Consider the following 20,978-nt stretch of genomic DNA (forward strand, 5'->3'; position numbering starts at 1 on the left):
TTAGAGTTTGTGAAAATAAAGAATAAATGTATTGGGAATAGATAAAGTAGCGGATAAATGTATTGGGATTTGATAAAGCGGGGGTATTTTAGTTAGTTTGTTTAAGTTATTTTAGGACATGGGGAGTAGATAGCCAAGAACACATATAAAGAGACGCCTTGGAACATAATTGCCTGCAGACTCTCTCTCGGAGTCTTATTGTTTATAAATAGAATTAGATAAAGCACGTTTTCCATTCGTTGCATAGATCAATTTCCAGGGACAATATACTATTGTGTGAGATTAAATCTGCCGTCTTATAAAAGAAAATACCATTTATCACTAAATTATTCTGAATAGGGTTTTTAGCGCAAATAAAGCACAACAGTATTCTGAATCTGAACACAGATGGTGGGCCATTGACATCAGATAATTATTAGTGGTAATGAAATTAGATGCCTATAATATACACAAATATAATTATTTGTACCAATATATACATATTTACATGATATGCTAATAGGATAGGTGTACAGACCTGAGATGGCCATAACACTCATCACTGCTCCTGAAGCTCTCCAAGCATGCCCAACAAATGTGACTGCCACATCTACACTCGACATGGTTACAGCCATCAGCTTTTTCGATTGTAAAGCCACAAGACGGGCATACCTTTACATTATCCTTTCCCTTGCGCCATTCAAGCAGAGTTGCATCAGGGTCTTCCTTGTATTCTTTGTATGTCTCGCAGGATATGAAAGGATGATATTCGATATGACACTTGTTGCAAATCTCCACAAAGCAAGCCCCGCAGACAAAAGGTTTGCTTTCAGCGTTTGCAGAAGCCACCTGGTAAATGGATGGGCAATCAGGAGTAGGACAGAAACGGTATCTTCCAGCATTAGAGGCAACAAATGATCTCAAGGAGGCTCTGAATAGCTCTTCCAGTTTCTCACTCGATAGGAGACATCTCAAATCAACAACAAGGAGCTGCTTCTTGCACCCATCTTTGAGACAACATAGAGGGAACCCATCATGCGATTTCATAGCAGATTCACACTGATCCACCAAGCAAGTCAGACAAAATGTGTGCCCACAAGATTCAAGCTTAAAAGGATCTTCTACCTCACACAAGCAAATAGGGCATGCATTCTCTAATGGAAGTTGAACCAGGCCATTATGTGTATTAGATGTTACCACCTCAGAGATCAGTTCTTCCACCCTTTGCTTGTCTTCTTTACTACCTCGAACATAAAGTGTATGGTGTCGTAAATTCAATCGAAGGTCTGCTGCAGGTACATCTCTCTTGAGTCCTTCCAGATCAGCCCCAAACTTTTTTAATATTTTCTTCATCAAGTTTGGAGGTAGGTTACGGCCACGAAGACGAATATCCAGAGGCTTGTTTTCACAGAGTTGTCGAAGTGCATGGACCAATTTCTCCTCCGCTGCAGCCACCTGATCTTGGAGCCCAAAGATTTTAATATTTAGACTTTGTCTGTCATACATAATGTAAGTGCTAGTCTCTTGCTCAACGGATTTCAAATCTGCTACACCATCACGGGACATGAGCAACTGAACTGCACTTAATGTCAGGTCAGGATGGTTTATAGTTTTGCCTTTCATTAAAATCTCAAGAGGCCTTCTCAAGTCGGCTATTGTTTTTGTGGCATTTGCAGTAAGCTTGACACGGAATATACCATATTCATTCTTCTCCAAGTTGTAAGACACACCTACATGAAGCAGAACACTGATTAAGGCTTGACAAGGCCAGCACATATAAATACTTTTGCGGGCTAAAACAACCAAACAATATTAAGAGTTTAAGACCATCTAAGAAAGGTGCCGCTGCTAGCTACCAGCCTACCACACAGTGACCAAAGGACTACTGGTTATCAAATGTAAAAACTGCTGATGGAAAAAACCTGGATAATATTGAGTCTACTGAAATAAATTAGGAGTGCAACTTATAGAATTTAAGTTTTTTTTAAAAAGGAGGATTTTATTGGATTTAAGTATCTCAAACTATTTGACAAAAAAATGCCATATTCAAGCTTCAATCACCATCAATTTGTATCATTTGTATCCACATTAAATGGTTACAGAATTGCTCTTGTCAAAGGCAAGATATTTGTTAATGATCTGTTCAAGGCCCACACACGTGCATCAGCCAAGATTGAGGCGATTTTAGGCTTGTGTTTAATTTTCTAAACTTCCACCAAGTAGAAGACATGAAAGTAAATCCTTCCTATCAGTAAAACTATAAATTTTACATAAATATGCCTCAAACTGTCAAACATACTGTGTAAATCATATAGAACTGAAGTATGGGAAAATATATATAAATAACATTCATGCGATCAAGAAAATTATGAATTCAACCAAATAGTATGGAAAATTAGAAGCAGACAAGTTTAAGAGATAACGACTAATGAGGAATCCAGAACTACCTTTTTGGCTTCGGAAGCTCTCAAGCAGAGAAGCGACTGCTTGGCTGATAACATTATACACACGTACTGGACAGGAGACTGTACTATGAAAAACATGCTGGCATTGTATTATCTGCCAAGGAAGACAACATGGAAGAACATGTCCTTCAAGATGCTCCAATGCTCTTGCAGCCTCTCGATGAAGACTTCCATCAAATGTAATAGTGGCTCTCATCACTGAATCATTCTCCTCTGGAGGGAACACCTCAACGCGGAAATTTTGGGCAGGAAAATTTTTCTTTGGCATGAAGGAAGAAATTTCTCTAATTAGTGCTTCTGCACACAAAGAAGCAGAGGGGGGAGCTATAGGTGTTCCCCTGAGCAAATGTATGTCAACAATTGTCCTTGTTGTCGTGCTACGAAAAGCATCATACAGTTCTGGCTCTGTTACATGCAACGGAATTCCTTTGACAAAAATACAATTCTCATGCCTCGTACTGACCTCACAGTTGATATACCTTCCACCAACTGCCAGAGCAAAGCAATCCTTTACAATAAATTCAGCTTCCCCATTAGCACATGTTACTAGCGCGAGTCCTCGGCTTCGCTTAAGTGGCCAAGATACTTTAGCTCTTACTGCTGGAAATGGTAATCCTCGATTATTGAAGGAGCATACTTGAACCACCTTCAATGGAGAACCATGAAATTCCATCCCATTCAATTTTGAAACAGCATCTTCAGCATATTCAGGATTGAGGAATGTAAACTTCCCCCACTTTGTTTCATCTGAGGCCACCTGAAGATTTCCAAAGAGCTTATAAAAATTAGCAACACCAGAGATAAGAGTATCCACCAAGCGAATAAGCTCCTTGTCATTCAACTCACAAGCATTTTGATGCAAAACCTCTACTGTCAGACACCTCTTCTCAAGTTCCAAATGCTTGATTTCAGCACCTGAGCCAAACAAGGCAAGAGAACAATCGCCAGGTTTTCCTGGAAATAAACTTTTCTCAAGGCACTCATTCCTCAACATCATAGCTTCACATTCCACTGCATCGTTAACGATGCCAAACACCTTTTCTATGTCTTGTTCTTTAGCAAATAGCACAACCTCATTATTTCTGAAGTCAACCTCAACAGTCACACGGTCATCCCTGAATTCTTGCTGGAGAAATGAGATTATCTTCTGCTGATTTTGGCCTGATTTTCCACAAAATCTCCTCAACAAATTATTTCCAAGTCCACTAATGACCTTCACCTGCAATTTATGCTTCTCCAGACGCTGAATCAAAGGCATGGGATGAATCATACACAAAGCATCAGGATCAACAGCAGTTACACATACCAAATATTGATTTGGTACTGACAATATTTCCGTAAACACTACCCACTCAGGTTTGCTGTTATAAATGAGCAATGAGCAAGAGGGATGAAGTTTCACAGCCTGATCCGTCGAAATCACCTGGTAACCAAACCTTTCGTGTCCAGAAAACATAGCAAGATTACCAGAAAGAGATGTGAGAATAATTTTTTTTAGCAACTTATCATGCTCAGTGGACTCCTCAGGGTTCCAACACCAGTAACTTGGGACAATGATGTTTAACTCATGTTTTAAACAATTCTCAAGCTCTGATATTGTTTCCTGGCACCTCCTCATGGTCTTGGCATTGATGCTATTCTGCCAGCACCACATATTCCTGTTTTCATGTGCATCCTCCCACTCCTTATATACAGCTAGTAAAGTGAACAGATCTCCATCTTGATGACAGAATGGGACCTTTAGACGGTCAGCTTTGTTTTTCACCTCATCTGTGCCCACTCTACAAAATATGCTGCTAGAATTCGCCATAACAGCAGCTAGGACTACACCTTCCTTCCTCAAACCAAAACTACAGCAATCAAGCATGATTTTTCCAAGCCTTGGTTCAATTCCCAATTTAACCAGGTGGCGACCAGTATCAGTCAGCTCATAGCCATCACATTTATATTCCACAGCACCCAGTTGTTCAAGATTCTTCACAGCCATATTAATGGCTTCTGGGTTTGGGGCATCAACAAATTCAAAGCTCTGTACATCCCTAATACCTAGCGCAAGAATTCTCAGAACAGCAGTGCCAAGATGAACTTTACGGATTTCAGGTTCTTGATGCACTTCCATCATACTGAAGTCAGATTCAGAGTAAAGCCTGTAACACCTCCCTGCTGCAGTCCGACCTGCTCGACCAGCGCGCTGATTAGCAGAACTTTGGGAGATCCAATTGACTTTTAGTACATTCAGACCACTACTAGGCACATATCTGCTCTCCTTAGCTAATCCAGAATCAACAACATACTTCACTTCTTGTATGGTCAATGATGTTTCAGCTATATTTGTGCAGAAGATTATTTTTCTCTTCCCATGATAGCTCTTGAAAACTAGACTTTGCTCTACGTGGGAAAGCTTTCCATGCATCGGAAGTACCACAGCATCCGCATCGCTGAAGTTTTCACATGCCCATTCAACTTCGAGTTGAGAAGTCAAGAAAGCAAGGATAGCACCCTCTTCTTCATTCTTGTGAATGATGCCTACCATTCTCACAACATCATAAACATACGAAGCAGTAGCACAAGAACCACGCAGATGGTTTGGCACGGTATTGAAGGAAGCTTCTTCTGATAGATCTGGGACATATTTAATTTCAACAGGGAAACTTCGCCCTTTAACATGAAATGTTTGGCAGCCATAGAAATACTCAGCAAGTCTATTAGAATCAGCTGTGGCAGACATTATAATAAGTCTCAAATCAAGCCTATCAAGCAGTTTCTTCTTAATCAAAGCTAACAGAAGGTCAGTGTTCAAGCTTCGTTCATGAGCTTCATCAACAATAATATATGAAATGCCATCCAGTCCCATGTCATTCATGCAGAAATGCAAAAGGCAGTTATCTGTGGTATATATAATCTTTGAACTGAAGTCATGATAATCTAAAAAGGTTGAATATGATAGCACAAAGTTGTTGCCATAGCAGCCGGTGCTTTCTTCATTTACTCTGTGTGCCAATGACATAGCTGCAATTTTGCGAGGTTGAGTACAGATAATTGAGCCATTAGCAGCAAGACCTGAATCAGCAAGATACTGAACCAACTGTGTGCTCTTCCCAGAGCCAGTTTCCCCAATCAAGATCATTACCTATGAAAAACAAATCTCAGACAAATTAGAGAGTGATTTTTTGCATAAGAATGATTTACAAGTTTAATTAACTAAGTGAAAGTAAATACAGAAAGGTAGAGGTGCGACACAATAGCTACTGGCAAGCTTGGACAAGCTATTAATCAAAACTCCTGTGCCTCATAAGCAAAAATGCATCTTATTTATAAGCATAAAGGCAGTCAATAACACTATGTGCAATTCCTTTGAAAAACCATGAGCAAGAATATTCTGCGAATGCACATATTTTTTTTAAAAAAAACAATATAACATGTGTTGATTTATAATTAGACTGCAGGAGCACATATAAAGGCTCTGACATCATGCACACAACCAAACTCCAAACTGAACTCTTTTTCCAGAGTTCCAAATCATACGAACAACCAAATGGTTATTGCTGCATTGCAAACTTCCAAGTTCCAACCCACTACATATAAAACTGCATAGAGAGCTCCAGCTCTCACCTGGTTAGCAAAAATGTGATCTACAATGTTCCTGCGATAAGCGTAGATGGGTAGCCCCTCCTTAAGCCTTCTACATTCCCGCAGCATTATCATGTGCAGCCTAGCAAAGTTCATCTCACCACCACCCCCAATCCCAAACACCTCCAAACCTTCCTCCGCCTCCGCCTCCTCGTCCTTATCCTCCATCCCACGCAACAATGCACGTCGTATCGACCTCATCGCAGCTTTGTACTCGGCAATTTTGGCATCTACCAAGTCCTTCTCAGCCTCGAGTGTTCTCTTCTGGACCTGCAGCTGTTCAAAGTCACCAATGCGATTGCGTGCTGCCAGGCGGCGTTTCACCGTCTGGATGGAGGCCGCAAGCTCGGAGGAGCGGGCGGCCGTGAGAGAGACGAGGTCGGAGTCGATGAGGCGGGAGGTATGGGCGGCGAAGAGAGAGGCGATGAGGGGGGCGGCGTGGGAGGCGAGGGCGGGATAGGGGACGTCCGGCGTGAGGAGGTGGAGGCCCTCGAGGCGGAGCGACCACAGCTCGTGCGCGGCGGCGGCGGCTGCCGGCAGGGAGCGGAAGAGGAGGCGCGCGGCCAGGCGGCCGGACGAGCACACCGACAGATTGTCCGGGGGAGGGGACGTGAGGCCCGCGACGAGGGCCTCCACCTCCGTGGCCGGTGGGGCCGAGAGGTTGGAACCCCCCCGGAGGAGATTCACAGCGAACTGCCGCGGGGCCGGCTGCTGCGCCGGCCGGTACCTCTGCTGCTGCTGCTGCTGGTGCTGGTGGTAGCGGTGCGGGGGCGGCGGGCCCCAATCCGGCGGGCGGAAGGGCCGGCTGTCGTTAGATCGGCGCATGGCGGCGGCGGAGGCGAGGTGGGGTCCCTTCCGACTTCCGAGGGTTTGGGGAGGTTTTGGCGGTGGGTTGGGATCGACGGGAGGAGGGGAGGGAAAGGTTGGGGGGGGGGGGGGGGGGGGACGAACCGAACCGAACCGAGGCCCTTCTCGCGGTTTTGTTTCCGTTTCCGTTTCTATTTATATTTCTTTTTTTTTTCCAGATAGCATCCGTTTCAACTTTCAGGCGTGCTGATGATGAACTCACGATTCACGAACGCCAGCCTGAACGGACGGCTGTGCGCCTGTGCGTGGTGCAAAGGCGTTCGGTTCGTTCCGAGCATTTCCTATTCCAACTAGATATATGGCCGTATCTAGTTTATATTACTCCCTCCATATTTAAATTTAAATGTTAGACGACATCTAACAAAAAAAAATACGAGGGAGTACTATTGTTTTTCCATGTAATTAGCATAGCTAGAGGTAATTCGGATGGCGTGACTATCCTAATTTTAACTCACAAGTACACTCCCTTATTCGGCTAAAATAATCACCGTCCACTGTAACCAAATAGAAATACATGCAACGTGATTTGTTAGAGTTATTTCTCTATATTGCGAACAAATTATTTTTTTGCATAAAAAGTTGGTACAAGCTATTATAATCATAATTTGTTCAGGCACTTGTTGATTTTTATTCGCGATTTAGTTCCTGATACTATAGCTGTGTACTACAGTATAAGATATGGAGTAGTAACTCACAATGAGTTTTTTTTTTCCTTTTGCATGATTACTTGCATGTGTATGATTATATCGCAATAGTCCCGTATGATATTTATTTCTCATAAACCTGTAGGTTCAGCTCCCCTTCTTCCACAATAATTCCCAAAGAATAATCCTCTTTTAATATCCTGAATGGCACAATGCAGCAAAGTTTAGACCGGCAAAAGCCTGCAGTAGTTTCCTTCAATCTCTTGACCCTAGTTTTTGTTTCACCCAAACTTAGTCCACACTATTTTCAACCAGTAGTTTGTTCCACAATGACAACTTTATGCGGAGATAGACAAATGTAGAATTGGACTTTATATATAACCACTATTTTTTTTATTTCATTAATATAATTACAATTTATATACAGTAGATTTTAAAACTGAAACTGGATTGATATAAAACTCTCAACATATATTTCCACTGGTACAACTATATTTCCTACACAATATTTTAAAGTATGGATGGATTTCATATACAACACTTGGCTTCTACTATTTATCATATATACAATTATATTTTCTATACAACTATATCCACCAACACATCATTATTGGTTTTTATTTTCCTTAGATACAGTTGTGTTCCAATACAACCATATCAACCGATATACACTGTTATTAGGTTTTATTTTCCTAGATACAGCTATATTTTCTGTACAACTATATCAACCGATATGCACCATTATAATTTAGATTTAGGACAACCAACACATCTATTTTTAGTTAATGGGAAAATTTCTAGCCTCCAAGTGAACATGATACCTCCATTTTAGCTCTCCCTATAATAATGTAACAGATTTAGCTCAATTTATGCACTACATAAATGAAAATAGTTTCACGCCAATGTTGCAATGTTTCGAGTTCCACATTGACAGCGGCAACAGCGGATGCTTTCCTCCGGTCACCATCGGAATTCCGTGGCCGGTAACTTTTGTTGGCACTAGCAGGCTAGCAGCAGTGTGTGCAACCAAAGTGAGTGCATCTTTTCCAATACACTGTAAGCATACTATAATCACATATAGTGCTTGACGCTGCAGCAACCATATCCGTGTAAGCACATTTAACTTCACTAACCTGCTTTCCTGCGAGACTGACGGGAGATCTGTTCCTGCGTCTGGTTGCGCCAGGCAATCCATCTCCTCAAACCCTTTCGGCCTTTTGCTTTGCCGATGCGGCACAGGACATCAACTGCTTCAGTGCTGGTTAAAGTGGCCACACTGACGCCAGTGGTGCAGCCGAGTCATGCCAACTGTGAAAAATGTGTCGGCTGGACAAGGGATGAAGCCAAGGTACATTCTAAAGGTGAATTATTTGAACAATTTCTTAATAACTGCGTTACTTAAAGACAGGAGCTCCTTCTTCGACTTTCAGAACAAGTCAGAATTTTTATTTGTACGAACTGTTCAACAGAAACAAGTGACTGACAGCTTCTCAACTATTGGTTACTTTATTCTGTTGTGATAGCATGGGCTTTTCTTTGTTATGGTCTACAAGGGTCCAGGAAATGTGCCATTCTCACGTTGTTCGTTCCAACGCTCAATCTGCACAGAAAGATAAACCACACCCGTGTCACAAAGGAGCTCTGATAACAGTATCGCTTTACTAGAATGAAGATCTATGGCTAAAAAGCACCATAGACGCAAATAATATTAAAAACCCAATTTCTTAAGCTTTTATAGGGTAATAATTGAGTAAATAGATAGGCATACTTTAGAATATATAAGTGTTTTGCGATGCTCTCAACTGGTAGCAGAAATCAATCTAAACCATTCATCTTTACTAATCCAATAGATCCTATTTATGTATACTACCACATCAACTAATGGTAGTAGAATATTTTTTTCCAATGGTAATAGAACTCATACATCAATGGTTGAGATCACTTTTAGTTGTAATAAACTGCTGGTTTAATACTACCAGTAGAGACTACTGCAAATCTCTAGAATATAATGGAAATCTCAGGTCAAATTGTAACAGAACTTCATATGCCATAGGAATACACCTATATAATCATAACAGGGCAAACTGGAGAAGTATCATTGAAAAATAAATAGACATCAATAATGCATACCCATTCACTTGGGCAAAGTGATCGATAATATTTTGCAAATTTTTCACACTCAGGAGCATCCTCTCCTTTTGCAGCTACACACCTGTTATATGAGCACACTCAACGTTAATGGTTTAACTAATACCAATGTTTCAGATTTCTGAAAGACACTGATCATACTTCTACCTATGATATTCAATATAGCGTGTGAAGCAATGCCTTGTTTGATTTGTCGTTGGGAAACGAAAATCAGCTGGAGCAGTCTCAATCTGTATATAATATATGGTCAGTACTCAGTACAGAACTACAAATGTGATTATTTTCCACTAGTATGTGGCATCATACCTTAATTTCTGGTTTCTCATCAGCTGTTTCCTCTGCAGCAGTGTTGCTCCCTTCTTCTTCTTCTGAATTCTCAGTGGACACAGTCCCCTCAGAAGTTTTGCTTTCTTCCTCAACAACAGCAGTGGTGTCATCGGCTGTAGGGGTTTCAACATCCATCTTAGGAAATACTTCAGGCACAGTGCTGTCAGAAGATTTCTCAGGGGAAGAATGTTCCACGGGGACCTCCTGGAGTGGCAGTGAGTAACAACATAAGTTCAAATTGTTTCTTTTTTTTTGCTGGGCTGGCCAGAAAAGGGGGCCAGCCAGATTTTCAAGTTCAACATTGTTTCTCAACCACGGAAGATCAGTTACAGAAGGAACAGCAACACAAAGAAGTTAGCTGGGTTCATGGACCGGTGGACCACCTATACAATAATGTAAGCATAAAATTCTTGCTAGCCACAGGATCCCCAGATTTAAGTGTTCTACACTTAATTTTGGAAAAAAAATTCACAAATGCAGCCTCTAAAATTTGGAAAACAATTCTGTAGTGCCATTAGTTATGGGCCTGGGCAATTCAGGCATGATAAATTAGGAATAAGTAAAGTTAGGAGATTTGATTCCATAATACGAGAGATTATCTAGATAGGAAAGGGATTCGATTCCATAATACTATAGATTAGTTTGTTAGATATCAAGTCAATCCTCCCTATATATAAAGGACCCATTGTACTCTATTAGCAGGCAAGCAATGAATCTGAATTAGTCAAAGTCTCCCCAGCCTATATTCTCCTCTCATCCCATCTAAGCCGACGCTCACCCGGCTATCTTCCCAGCGGTGTTTATCCCAATGAAACCTTGCCCATACCACATATCCTTTATTACGGTGCTTAGGTTACAATCAGACACCAAAGATTGCTGAATCAGATAAGGTTATGGGCTCAGAGTCTTATTAGCCTAACAGTAGCTCTTCAACGCTGAGGCTTCAAGCCTACGCAAGCAAATGTTCAACAGAAACTTAAACGAAAAGACACCAACTATGCTTGTAACAACATTCCATACGTTTGGCATCATATCAGCTTGTCCTGGGGAAGGAAAACATGCAATCACTCCTAGGTTTACAAGCAAAATGTTTATTGTCTGGTTCAGAGTTCAGACAAGGGTTAATTTCAAACAGACAATCACAATAGTCGATCATAATTTCATTAAGGCAGTATCACACAGCCACACAGATTTGAGGGCTTGTGAACACCGAGCACGCAGATGATGCCCACCAAAATCTTCATAGCTGTGCAGGCTGTCTGTGCAGCACCAAAGTTGCACAGCAAACGATGATTGTGGCAAGGCAACCGAGGCGGAAATTGGCAAGCAAACGGCAGTGACAACTGATCAATTCAGAAGACGGAATGAGTACTCCATCTCAACTGATTCCTCGACTCAGCCCAACCAAAGAATGCACGTACGCTTCCACCTCCGAACCTACTTGCACAGTTGCACGAAGAAAAAACCCCACCCCCACATGAACCCATCCACTAGGCGATCACAGATTGCTGGATCTGAGCGGCGCGCGACTGCCGCCGCACCAGTCCACCGGCAGTCGGCCGGGCGGGTCTAGCCGCGTAAACCCCCCACCTCGAGAAGAAAACTAACGAGGCAGCAATCCATCTGGGAAGATACGGAGTTACGGACTCCCGTACCTCGGCGACTGCCGGGGCCTTGCCTTCTCCCGCCATGGGCGCCCCGCGAGAGAGCTTCGGGAAGCGCCGCGGCGGCTGCGAGCTCGTGGAAGAGAAAAGGAAGCGTCCAGACGGGCGGAGTCGGTGGCGTCGTCGAGAAGGTAAAAGAAGAGCGGCGGATGAGTCCGGGTGGGTTTTACGAGAAGGCTTGTTGGGCCGGGCCGGGCCGGGCTACGACGGATGAGGCATTTGGAGGCCCAGAGGATTCGCTTGTACGTGTGCTCGATCGGACGCCTTCTGTTTTGTAACAGTTGCAATTATTTTTTATCCCAAATTTTCAAAGGACAATTGTAAATTTATTACTGGTTTAAAATATTATTATTAAATTATCACTAAAAATATAAAAATATCATCAAAACTACCATTTATAATTCTAGTGGTATCCTTGCAATTTTGAAAAAAAAAACAATGCTAAATTTACAAAAGCCCCTATTTTCGTCTAGCGCTCCACAAAAATCAAATATCATGTTATTGCCAATTAATCACATCATTGGGTAATTTTTTTATATTGTTAAAGTTTATTACCACTCCTTGACTAATATTTTTACGCTAGGCTAGGTAATTTTTATATTCATTCATTTTGGCTCAAAACAGAACATAAATCATAGATGTTGGGTTCTTAGGGAACGTTCGGTTGGATGAGATAGAGCAAACCCCGCTCATTTTCTGTAAGCATGGTTTTCAAACTACCGAACCATATATAAAAACTACTTAAAAAATATATTAATCTATTTTTTAAGTTTATAATTGCCAATATTTTATCTTATCATTCGCTATTGATATATTTATATGATCTTTTCCTTCACCTTCCCTGGCTCTCAAACTCAACCTTAGTCTTTTTTTATATATAATTCATCGAAGGGGAGAGGTTCCCCACTTGAATTTTTATTGCATGAAACAAAGGGATATGTTACAAACCCGAGGAAGGGAGCTATTACAATTCAATTATCATTCTGGTTTTGAATATGATAGGAGAGAATGTTTTTCCACACGGAGGATGCTCCTCGATCTTAAATCTTTATATTTTTTTACACACAAGTTTTCTTCCTAAACCATCCTATAAGAGCAGTTATAATAGCATACTATAAACTAGCTATAAACATATTTTAAAGCTATAAGAGATATTTTAAAGATATAAGAGAGGAAAGAGAAGAATAGTGAGCTACTAATTTATAGTCAGCTACGGTACGGGCTCTATTGTACTACGAGCAGTGAGTGTATGACATGTGAAACTATGTATTAACCTTTGTATATAATTATTGTATGAATTAACTATGGATAAATTGGAGCTCGTAGTTCTATTGTAATGGTTCCATAAATCTTGATGTCAATTCTAGCCTAGCGTAAAAATATATTGTATAAATTCATACTATTGTATAAATTGACTATGTTTATTACCACTTTCTCTAAAGAGCCCGTGTTGTCAAAGGAATCATTTCCCCTATGAAACCATGTCGTTGTAATGGTTCCAGAGGGCCAGAAATAAATGATGAAGAACGATTGTAAGAGCAAGTTCAACAGTATAGTCAACTAATAGCTCCAATTCATCTATAGTCAATCTAATAGCTAATTCATATAATAGTTACCTACAAAACATTAGTACATGATTCCACATATCATACACACACTGTGTCTTGGAGGCCGTATGCAGCTGGCTATAAATTAGTAGCACACCCCTCTTCTCCCCCTCCCTCTTATCTCTTTAAAATGTGCTTATAGCTGGCTTATAGCCTGCTATTGTACCTGCTCTACTATCGACAGCATCAGCTTCAACAGTACAGCTGTGCTAGGTTTGTCACTGTGTTGATGTTCGATTGTATTCCAATCACCATCCAAAAGTTGCAAGCAGAAAAATAATTTGCGAATAATATATATATATATATATATTCGTATTGATCTAAAAGTTAAAGCTATAAAATAAACTTCGGTGAGAAAAATCTTAAAATCAACCTTAAATTTTAGATTTTAGATCGCTATGAATGTTTATATAAAAATTTATTTATAAATTATTTTCGTTTGTAAATATATTGGTTTTTTTTTTACCAGCTGCCTGTGTACTTCCTTTGCAGGTTATCAAGGTAACATCAGCATATTGGATTATAGCACGCGGCCGATCACTGTACAGAGGATACTTTAGCTCTATTTTGTGTTGCCAGTAATCGCTGTAGCACGTATATGTGGCAAGATCCCTCTTCAGCGCGTCTTTAATGATGAAGAAGAAAAACATATAGTAGCAGTAGTCGATCTAGCCAATAAGATTAGATCTAGCCAATGAGATTAGAGAGCTCTTAATACTTTAGATAGAGAATTAGTCTCTTTTTTATTAATCTTTGTCATAAAATTTTAGAGAATCTTTGTGTTGCGAGGACATTAAACGGGGTAACAGGGCTTAAGTCCCCGTCGCCTTAATGTTGTATCCACCCGTAGTACGCCTTGTGACATGACGATCCGGAAAAAATCAACACATAATTTATTAATCGAGAGCTGTACACCGTCGCCACGAGGCGCATTTTCCAAGCAGAGCAGACAGGCTTCAGGTACCGAACGTCCAAATCAACACGACTGTACGAGTTACGCACGACAGCGAGGAGGCAGAGGCACCAATGCACCATCCATCCATCCACCCGTTCTAATTCCCACGATATCCACGAGACCGCGACGGATCGGATGGACGGGTAGCGGCGGCTGGGGGGGCATCGATGGTCGGATCGCTCACGTCGCACGCCCGTTCTCCCTCGCGCCGTCCATCCAGATGATGCACCGGAGGCTCTTCCCCTGCGTGAGCAGCTCCAACGCCCCGTTGATCTCGTCGAACCCCATCTGGTGCGTCACGAACTCCTCCAGCTCCAGCTCCTGCAGTTCATGCAGATTCACATATTTACGCACCGGTTAATCCAAGACGGGGAGGATGATTGTTTGGCTTGTGTAAGTTAAAAGGTTAAATTGTATATATTTCTAAATGAAAAATATGTTCGCTATTTATCAATCGCTTGGAAATTTTTAATTGGTCAATCGTTTTCTCTTTTGTCATTTAGGTTTACATCAAGATTTATGATTATTGATCATGTGCTACCTTGTTTGATTTCTTTTGTTACTGTTTAATTTTAATACAATGTCTAACAAAATTGTTTGATGGAATCATTTTTTTAAGCAATTGACCATTAGGTGACTCTAATGAAAAATATGTTATGTATAAAAATTTTATATACTTGTTCTTAGTGATCTTAAAAATAAATAATAAAAAAATTTTAACATCTATCTAAATTAAAGGTTAAAATTTTAAATTTTACTCTATAAACATAAACAAAACGAAAAGATAAGACGGAAAGACCGAGAAAGAAAACAAGCAGAATGAATGTCACTCGATCGATATGAATCATGCATGAGATGATCAACCTTGTGCAGGTACTTCTGGGCCAGCATCGGGATGTCGTTCTTGGGTTTGATCCCGCCGAAGAGCGAGCCGACGACCGATCTTCCCCGGAGGATGTCGCGCGGCGGTATGGCGATCGGCGCCGCGTTGCTGACCACGCCGAGCAGGATCGTCTTCCCCCACCCCTGGAAACCACAGGATCCCCGATCACTTCGCTATAGCTGCGACTCCTTCCCCACTGCACCCACCGATCGAGATGGCTTCGCCATGGTTGGTTCCTTACCATTCGCGAGCTTTGGAAGGCCTCCGCCATGACCGAGGCCGAGCCGATGCACTCGAAGCAGTAGTCGGCGCCGTCGCCGCCGGTCATCTCCTTGATGACCTGGAGATCGATCAGTGCACGTGAGAGCAATCTGAGAGCATGGCACTATGGCAGTGCGATGAACTGAGCTAAGCATCAATCCTTTTTTTTATTTTTATTTTTTGAAAATAGCATTGATCACTCCGCTATCAGCATTCAGCAAAATGAAATGAATGAAGGCATGAAACGGCGCCAGTTGAATCTGGTTGGCCATCTTTTGGTCGTTTCAAGAGAAAAAAATGATATGTTATATTTTTTAAAAAATATTTTATAAATATAGCTTCCATTCGTGTGTTTTTATAAAACTAAAAACCAAGGCTGAAAATAAACTAAGATGAAAAAATTCTAAATTTAGAATTAAAAATTTTAATTTTAACCTATGGACACAAGTAAAAGCAAAAAAAGATGAGATTATTGACCTCGCTGACGGTCTTCCCGCCGGTATCATTCGGATTGACGAAGTCGGTGATGCCCAACCTCTTCCCTGGAACGCAACGAGACGAGCCAACTTAATTACTTCAGCCATGCCTAGTCGTTTAGAGCGTGGGTGGTGTTCTTTTTGTTATGTGATGTGTACTGTGTAAGCAGTACAGATTATGGTGCGATTACCAATCTCGAACTTGTCGGCGTTCAGGTCCACGCCAATAATCCTCTTAGCCCCACGCATCCTGGCCCCTTGAGCAACCTGCAGCAGAGAGGACGATGAGAATGCTATCATTATCAGTACAGTACGTATACAGAGATGATGAGAATGCTATCAGCTGAAGTGATTAAGTGGGTTAACACGTCTTTGTTAGGTGGTGTATCAGAGTTATATCAAAGCACTGTGCCACGGACGTTACCGCTAACCCCACGGCGCCCAGTCCGAACACCGCGACACTCGAGCCGGGCTCCACCGCCGCCACCTTCCACGCCGCGCCAACACCTGCACGTACGCACGAAAAATGAGGCAGTCCAACCAAATAGTATATTTATAAATAAAAAATAATTTAAAATTATAACCTTTATATTTATGTGTTTTTAGTGATCTAAAATCAATGCTAATAAATAAATGTAATTTAAGGTTAAAAATCACGAGCATAATTAAAAGTGAAAAAAATAAAAATGTAAAGGTTCCGAAAAGCACGAGGCCAGAATGGTTACCGGTGGAGACGCCGCAGCTGAGGAGGCAGGCCATCGCCGGCGGGAAGGCGGCGGGGAGCCTGACGACGTGGGTGACGTCGACGACGGTGTACTCGGTGAAGCTGGAGACTCCGATGAAGTGGCGGATGGGGTCGCCGGTGGAGGCGGAGGAGAAGCGCGTCGTGCCGTCGCGCGGCATGCCGCCGGGGAGGTTGGGCAGCTTGGAGCAGAGGTTGCTGCGGTCGGAGAGGCAGTCGGGGCACTCGCTGCACTGCGCCGTGAACACCGGCACCACCATGTCGCCCGCGGACACCTCCTGCACGTGCTCCCCCACGCTCTCTACAACGCTGGACAAAAAAACGCACGGTAAAGAGCATTTTTAATATTCTTAGAAAATAACTTGATGTATTATATTTTTTTACAAAAATTTGGTACTCAAATTACTTAACGATGTTATCCCCCATTACACATTATAAGATTTTCTGAGTTTATCTAGATTTATTTATGTGTTAATTAATTTAAAAATAAATAAAACATATATATTGATATATGGATGAATCTAGATAAATAAAAAAACTTATAATATGTAACGAAGGGGTAGAAATTACCATATGATAAAACCACTCGTAACACTTTGATTTTTAAATATAAAAGGTATTGGGTTTATACCATTTGTTTTGTCCTTATTTAGAAGTTTAGCATAAATATGCAATAATGTAAGTTAACATTAATGTATTACTCACACGAAAATGGTAAAACGTAACGTTAAATAATTAAACCTGCAAAAACCATGAAACCTCACCCTTGGTGTCCAATAGGATTCAGACAACGATTAGGATATATTCGCTACGACTCTTAACACGCCACTTGATAAGTGGCTCCATGATTATGCGCATAAATTAAGTTATACTTCTTCTTTAATTGCCGTATCAATTCGTCGATGCTCCATATCCAGGCGACCTCTCCACAAACTGGACCACGAAAATAATGCGGTTCTGTGCGTTGCTGTATTGATATGACACCCGGGAAATTTTTTTTTTTTAAAATGTCATTGTGGTTCGTCATCACTAACTACTTACATGATTTTATTTCATATTTCCTCTCTGTCACAAAGGACGTCATCGGAGTTGTTTTCTCTCCTAAATTAACACTCCCTCCGTATACATGACGTGGTTGATTTATTTTAGCACATATTTGATTATTCGTCTTATTTTAAAAAATCTATAATAAAATAAGTAATTAAATATATGTCAAAAAATTAATGGTGTCATCTATTAATATATGTCAGTATAATAGCTATGAGTAGGCAAATAAACGTGTGCATGGTTCACCCAAAACTTGGCACTTGGCAGGAAGAATACTCCATGCATGCTTAGTACTGTCACCTTTTCTCTCCAAGCCATCGGTCTTACTTAATGGCAGCTAAGGATATCTTATAAAACACGCTGAATGAGGTTAGACTACGATAATTGCACGAGCTTTGGAATCTTCCTACATCCCTGCATTATATGTACTATATGAGATAACTACTGCGCACCCTAGTTTAATAATTAATGTAGTTTTAAACTCTCTTCAGTTTAATAACTCATGTTGTTTGAAAAACATTACGGTCTCCCAAACAAATCTTTGATTACAATTTTCTTTCCTTCTCCCTCTGTTTTAGGTTATAAAATATTTTGGTTTTTTTGGATTCATCTATAAACCTATATGTATATATATATATTAGAGAAAACCAAAATGAAGGTAATAATATGTAAAAGAATTCATAATTTTATTAAAATATTTTTTTACTTCTCTATACATGTTGTCATAGTGTCTTTAAACTAAATATTTTAAAAATTAATAATAGTTAATGTTTTAAAAGTTTGATCTTAGTTTGCCCATATGACCTATTAAATTAAGGGAGTAGTAGAGAACCAGAGGTATTCTTGTTTTCCATATAAAGAGGCTCATCATTTGGCTTTTATGGGGAAAAGTAAAACAACCTATTTATAAACAAAAAATAATATGTGAACAAAACTTTTATATACATGTTATTAGTGATTTAAAAAATAAATTTTGAAAAACAAGCTATGATGAAAAAACTCAAAAATAAACTTCAATTTTAAATTTTATCTTATAAATATGAGCAAAAGTGAAAAGCAAAAAGAAGAGGGTAAATTTTTTTTTATGCATGGGACACCGTGCTATCTAAAAGTTTGATTTTAGTCTTATCCCAAATAACAAGTAGGAGTACAATATTATGGAACCGAAGAGAATACGGTTTAGTGTAAAGGAAATCAAGTAATTTCTATTCCGTGATTCCAGTGATTATTTTTTTCCTGAAAATCTTCACGACCCTACCATGTTAAAAAAAATGTTATTCCGTAGCTGTCGATGTTGACTGTTCGTGGTTGCTCTACAATTTTTTGGGGCCTAAGGTCAACACCGACTCATGATCATTGATCAACACATCGAAAGAACACTACAAAAGACGAATAATGCTACAGATATGCTAACCACAAGTGCTGGTTAATTTGTTTGATTACCCGACTGCTTCATGACCAAAGATGGACGGATGAATGCCTTCCTACAAAAGAGAGGAGAGAGATGAGCATCGCGTACTTAAGATAAGCACAGAATCACGTGTTGCTTTTCAGCTCATCGTTATCTCTTATCATGTTCAGTATAGAGAGATGAGCAATTTGTTGGGTTCTCTCGGTTCTTCTCTTGGAGCATGAAAATTCGAAGGTGCTAATCATCATCTGATGCTTGCTACCTGAATTAATCAAGCGATCAAGAGCTCGACAAGTTCATACCATGCGCCAGAAGGTGATGTCCGTATGGCAGATGGAGGTGCAGAGGATCTTGATGCGGACCTCGTGCGCCCGCGGCGGCGCCACCTCCACCTCCTCCATCACCAGCGGCTGCCCGGCCACCCTGCTCACCGCCGCTGCACGACACGACACGACGGCACAGTACACAAATCTCATCACAGAATCAATCGAGAAACGACGACGACGACCACGCCATTGAAAAAACTCTGACGCTAGCTAGCTGGCTCACCTCTGCATCTGATGGGCTTTGCAGCAGCAGTGTTCATCTGCTCCATCTGGGAAACACGCGCTCGCTCTCCCTGTCTATCTCTTTCGCCTGCTTGGTGTTGGCAGCAGCTGCTGCTTCTTGCTGTAGGCTAGCCGCTACTACTCCAGCCTCGTCGTGCTCGGTCTTATTTAACGATGGCCTTGGAAGAAAACGAAAGGCAGCCTGTGCTTCGGGGTAAGGTGGTGTTTGGTAAAGACTAAAGTTTTTTAAGTCTATATCACGTCAGATATTTAGATATTAATTTAGAGTATTAAACGTATACTATTAATAAAAATTATAGTGAGACGAATCTATTAAACCTAATTAATCCATAATTAACATATGTGATGCTACAGTAATTATTTGCTAATTATGAATTAATTAGTCTAAAAAATTCGTCTCGCTTATTAGCTCTTATTTATAAAATTAGTTTTCTATTAGTTTATGTTTAATACTTTAAATTATTTTTTAAACACCCGATTTAATATGGGCTAAAAAATTTTACCCACGCACCCCCCAGTCTGTCTTCTGAGAGCGCACGGTCCTGAAAGGGGGCAGGTAAGCTGCGGTTCGACACCACTCGATCCTTGAGATGTCATGTGACCCGTACGGTTGTCCACGCGATACATCATCCAGACGTCTGTAGTACTACAGTAACTGATAAACCGGACCTGGATGCTACAACGCTGCTAGCTACCCAGGGAATTCAACGAAGGTCCCGCCTTATCTTATATTAATAGGGCAGAGTTTACTTTTATATTTTGAGATTTGAGGGTGATTTTATGGTTATATATATATATATATATGGATTTTTTTTAAGGTGCATGAAAACTTTTATGAACCATCATCATGGATTATGATTGATTAAAGGGTGGATGTTTTCTCTTACCTCATAGGTGGTAAGAGACATTTATTATCATTCAATGTCTTTAATGATAATTAGGTGATGTTTGATTCTTTAGTCCTGGACTAAAAATTAGTCTCTAGACTAAAATTTTTAGTCTCATCATATATAGAAATTTTTGTTAGAGGGTTGGTGTGAAAGGAACTTTTAGTCCCAATAAATAACTATGGAAGTGACTAATAGACTAATACAATTTTAGTCCCTTCTGTTTGGGTTTTTAGGGACTAAAAGAGATTAAAATAGAGGGACTAATGGATTAGTCGCCTAAACCAAACAGGTTGTTAGTGAATTATAACAAGGAAATCACCAAGTTTCATTAACTATTAATAGGAAAATCCATATATAATAAAATGTATCCTAGCAAAGTTTTATTTCCTTTTTGAAATATATTGCAGTAGTGG

At 40.5% G+C, this 20,978-nt stretch overlaps 3 protein-coding genes across 5 annotated transcripts; all 3 read right to left on the reverse strand.

The window, feature by feature from the left end:
- Nucleotides 1–296: 296 nt before the first annotated feature.
- LOC102713654 (ATP-dependent RNA helicase DEAH11, chloroplastic-like) lies at nucleotides 297–6,990 on the reverse strand. The gene is made up of 3 exons (XM_015839244.2): nucleotides 6,057–6,990; nucleotides 2,427–5,574; nucleotides 297–1,709 (listed from the first exon to the last, which is right to left on the reverse strand). Exons 1-3 carry the CDS (start codon nucleotides 6,897–6,899, stop codon nucleotides 496–498), a joined length of 5,205 nt encoding a protein of 1,734 aa, XP_015694730.2. The 5' UTR covers nucleotides 6,900–6,990; the 3' UTR covers nucleotides 297–495.
- A 1,545-nt stretch (nucleotides 6,991–8,535) lies between these two features.
- LOC102713928 (cytochrome c oxidase subunit 6b-1-like) lies at nucleotides 8,536–11,837 on the reverse strand. 2 transcript variants are annotated; one of them, XR_001550656.2, is made up of 6 exons: nucleotides 11,716–11,837; nucleotides 10,040–10,264; nucleotides 9,881–9,963; nucleotides 9,716–9,797; nucleotides 8,719–9,185; nucleotides 8,536–8,639 (listed from the first exon to the last, which is right to left on the reverse strand). XR_001550656.2 is itself a non-coding variant. In XM_006658766.3 (5 exons), the coding sequence occupies exons 1-5, from the start codon at nucleotides 11,749–11,751 to the stop codon at nucleotides 9,132–9,134; spliced, it is 480 nt and encodes a 159-aa protein (XP_006658829.1). In that variant the 5' UTR covers nucleotides 11,752–11,837; the 3' UTR covers nucleotides 8,536–9,131. The 2 variants fall into 2 exon arrangements, 1 of the variants encoding a protein (XP_006658829.1); XM_006658766.3 differs by having other exon boundaries at nucleotides 8,536–9,185.
- Nucleotides 11,838–14,195: 2,358 nt separating this feature from the next.
- LOC102714206 (alcohol dehydrogenase-like 2) lies at nucleotides 14,196–19,808 on the reverse strand. 2 transcript variants are annotated; one of them, XM_006658767.3, is made up of 10 exons: nucleotides 19,656–19,808; nucleotides 19,409–19,542; nucleotides 19,139–19,179; nucleotides 16,632–16,957; nucleotides 16,331–16,413; nucleotides 16,098–16,173; nucleotides 15,908–15,972; nucleotides 15,411–15,509; nucleotides 15,151–15,312; nucleotides 14,196–14,607 (listed from the first exon to the last, which is right to left on the reverse strand). In XM_006658767.3, the coding sequence occupies exons 1-10, from the start codon at nucleotides 19,699–19,701 to the stop codon at nucleotides 14,467–14,469; spliced, it is 1,173 nt and encodes a 390-aa protein (XP_006658830.1). In that variant the 5' UTR covers nucleotides 19,702–19,808; the 3' UTR covers nucleotides 14,196–14,466. The 2 variants fall into 2 exon arrangements, with proteins under 2 accessions (XP_006658830.1, XP_015695412.1); XM_015839926.1 differs by having other exon boundaries at nucleotides 19,139–19,175; nucleotides 19,656–19,766.
- Nucleotides 19,809–20,978: the final 1,170 nt, after the last annotated feature.

This window comes from Oryza brachyantha, chromosome 7, assembly GCF_000231095.2.
Source record: "Oryza brachyantha chromosome 7, ObraRS2, whole genome shotgun sequence".
Lineage (NCBI taxonomy): Eukaryota > Viridiplantae > Streptophyta > Magnoliopsida > Poales > Poaceae > Oryza > Oryza brachyantha.

Bases quoted from the DNA above. Each gene is read 5' to 3' on its own strand.
- LOC102713654 (XM_015839244.2), bottom strand. From the start codon at position 6,899: ATGCGCCGATCTAACGACAGCCGGCCCTTCCGCCCGCCGGATTGGGGC. The intron at 5,575-6,056 runs GTGAGAGCTGGA...TGTTTTTCATAG, and splicing joins ATCACATTTTTGCTAACCAG to GTAATGATCTTGATTGGGGA. The intron at 1,710-2,426 runs GTAGTTCTGGAT...TGCTTCATGTAG, and splicing joins GAGCTTCCGAAGCCAAAAAG to GTGTGTCTTACAACTTGGAG.
- LOC102713928 (XM_006658766.3), bottom strand. From the start codon at position 11,751: ATGGCGGGAGAAGGCAAGGCCCCGGCAGTCGCCGAG. The intron at 10,265-11,715 runs GTACGGGAGTCC...CTGCCACTCCAG, and splicing joins AGGCCCCGGCAGTCGCCGAG to GAGGTCCCCGTGGAACATTC. The intron at 9,798-9,880 runs GTAGAAGTATGA...CTCATATAACAG, and splicing joins CGCTATATTGAATATCATAG to GTGTGTAGCTGCAAAAGGAG.
- LOC102714206 (XM_006658767.3), bottom strand. From the start codon at position 19,701: ATGGAGCAGATGAACACTGCTGCTGCAAAGCCCATCAGATGCAGAG. The intron at 16,414-16,631 runs GTAACCATTCTG...GCGTACGTGCAG, and splicing joins CAGCTGCGGCGTCTCCACCG to GTGTTGGCGCGGCGTGGAAG. The intron at 16,174-16,330 runs GTAACGTCCGTG...TCTCTGCTGCAG, and splicing joins TGGGCGCCGTGGGGTTAGCG to GTTGCTCAAGGGGCCAGGAT.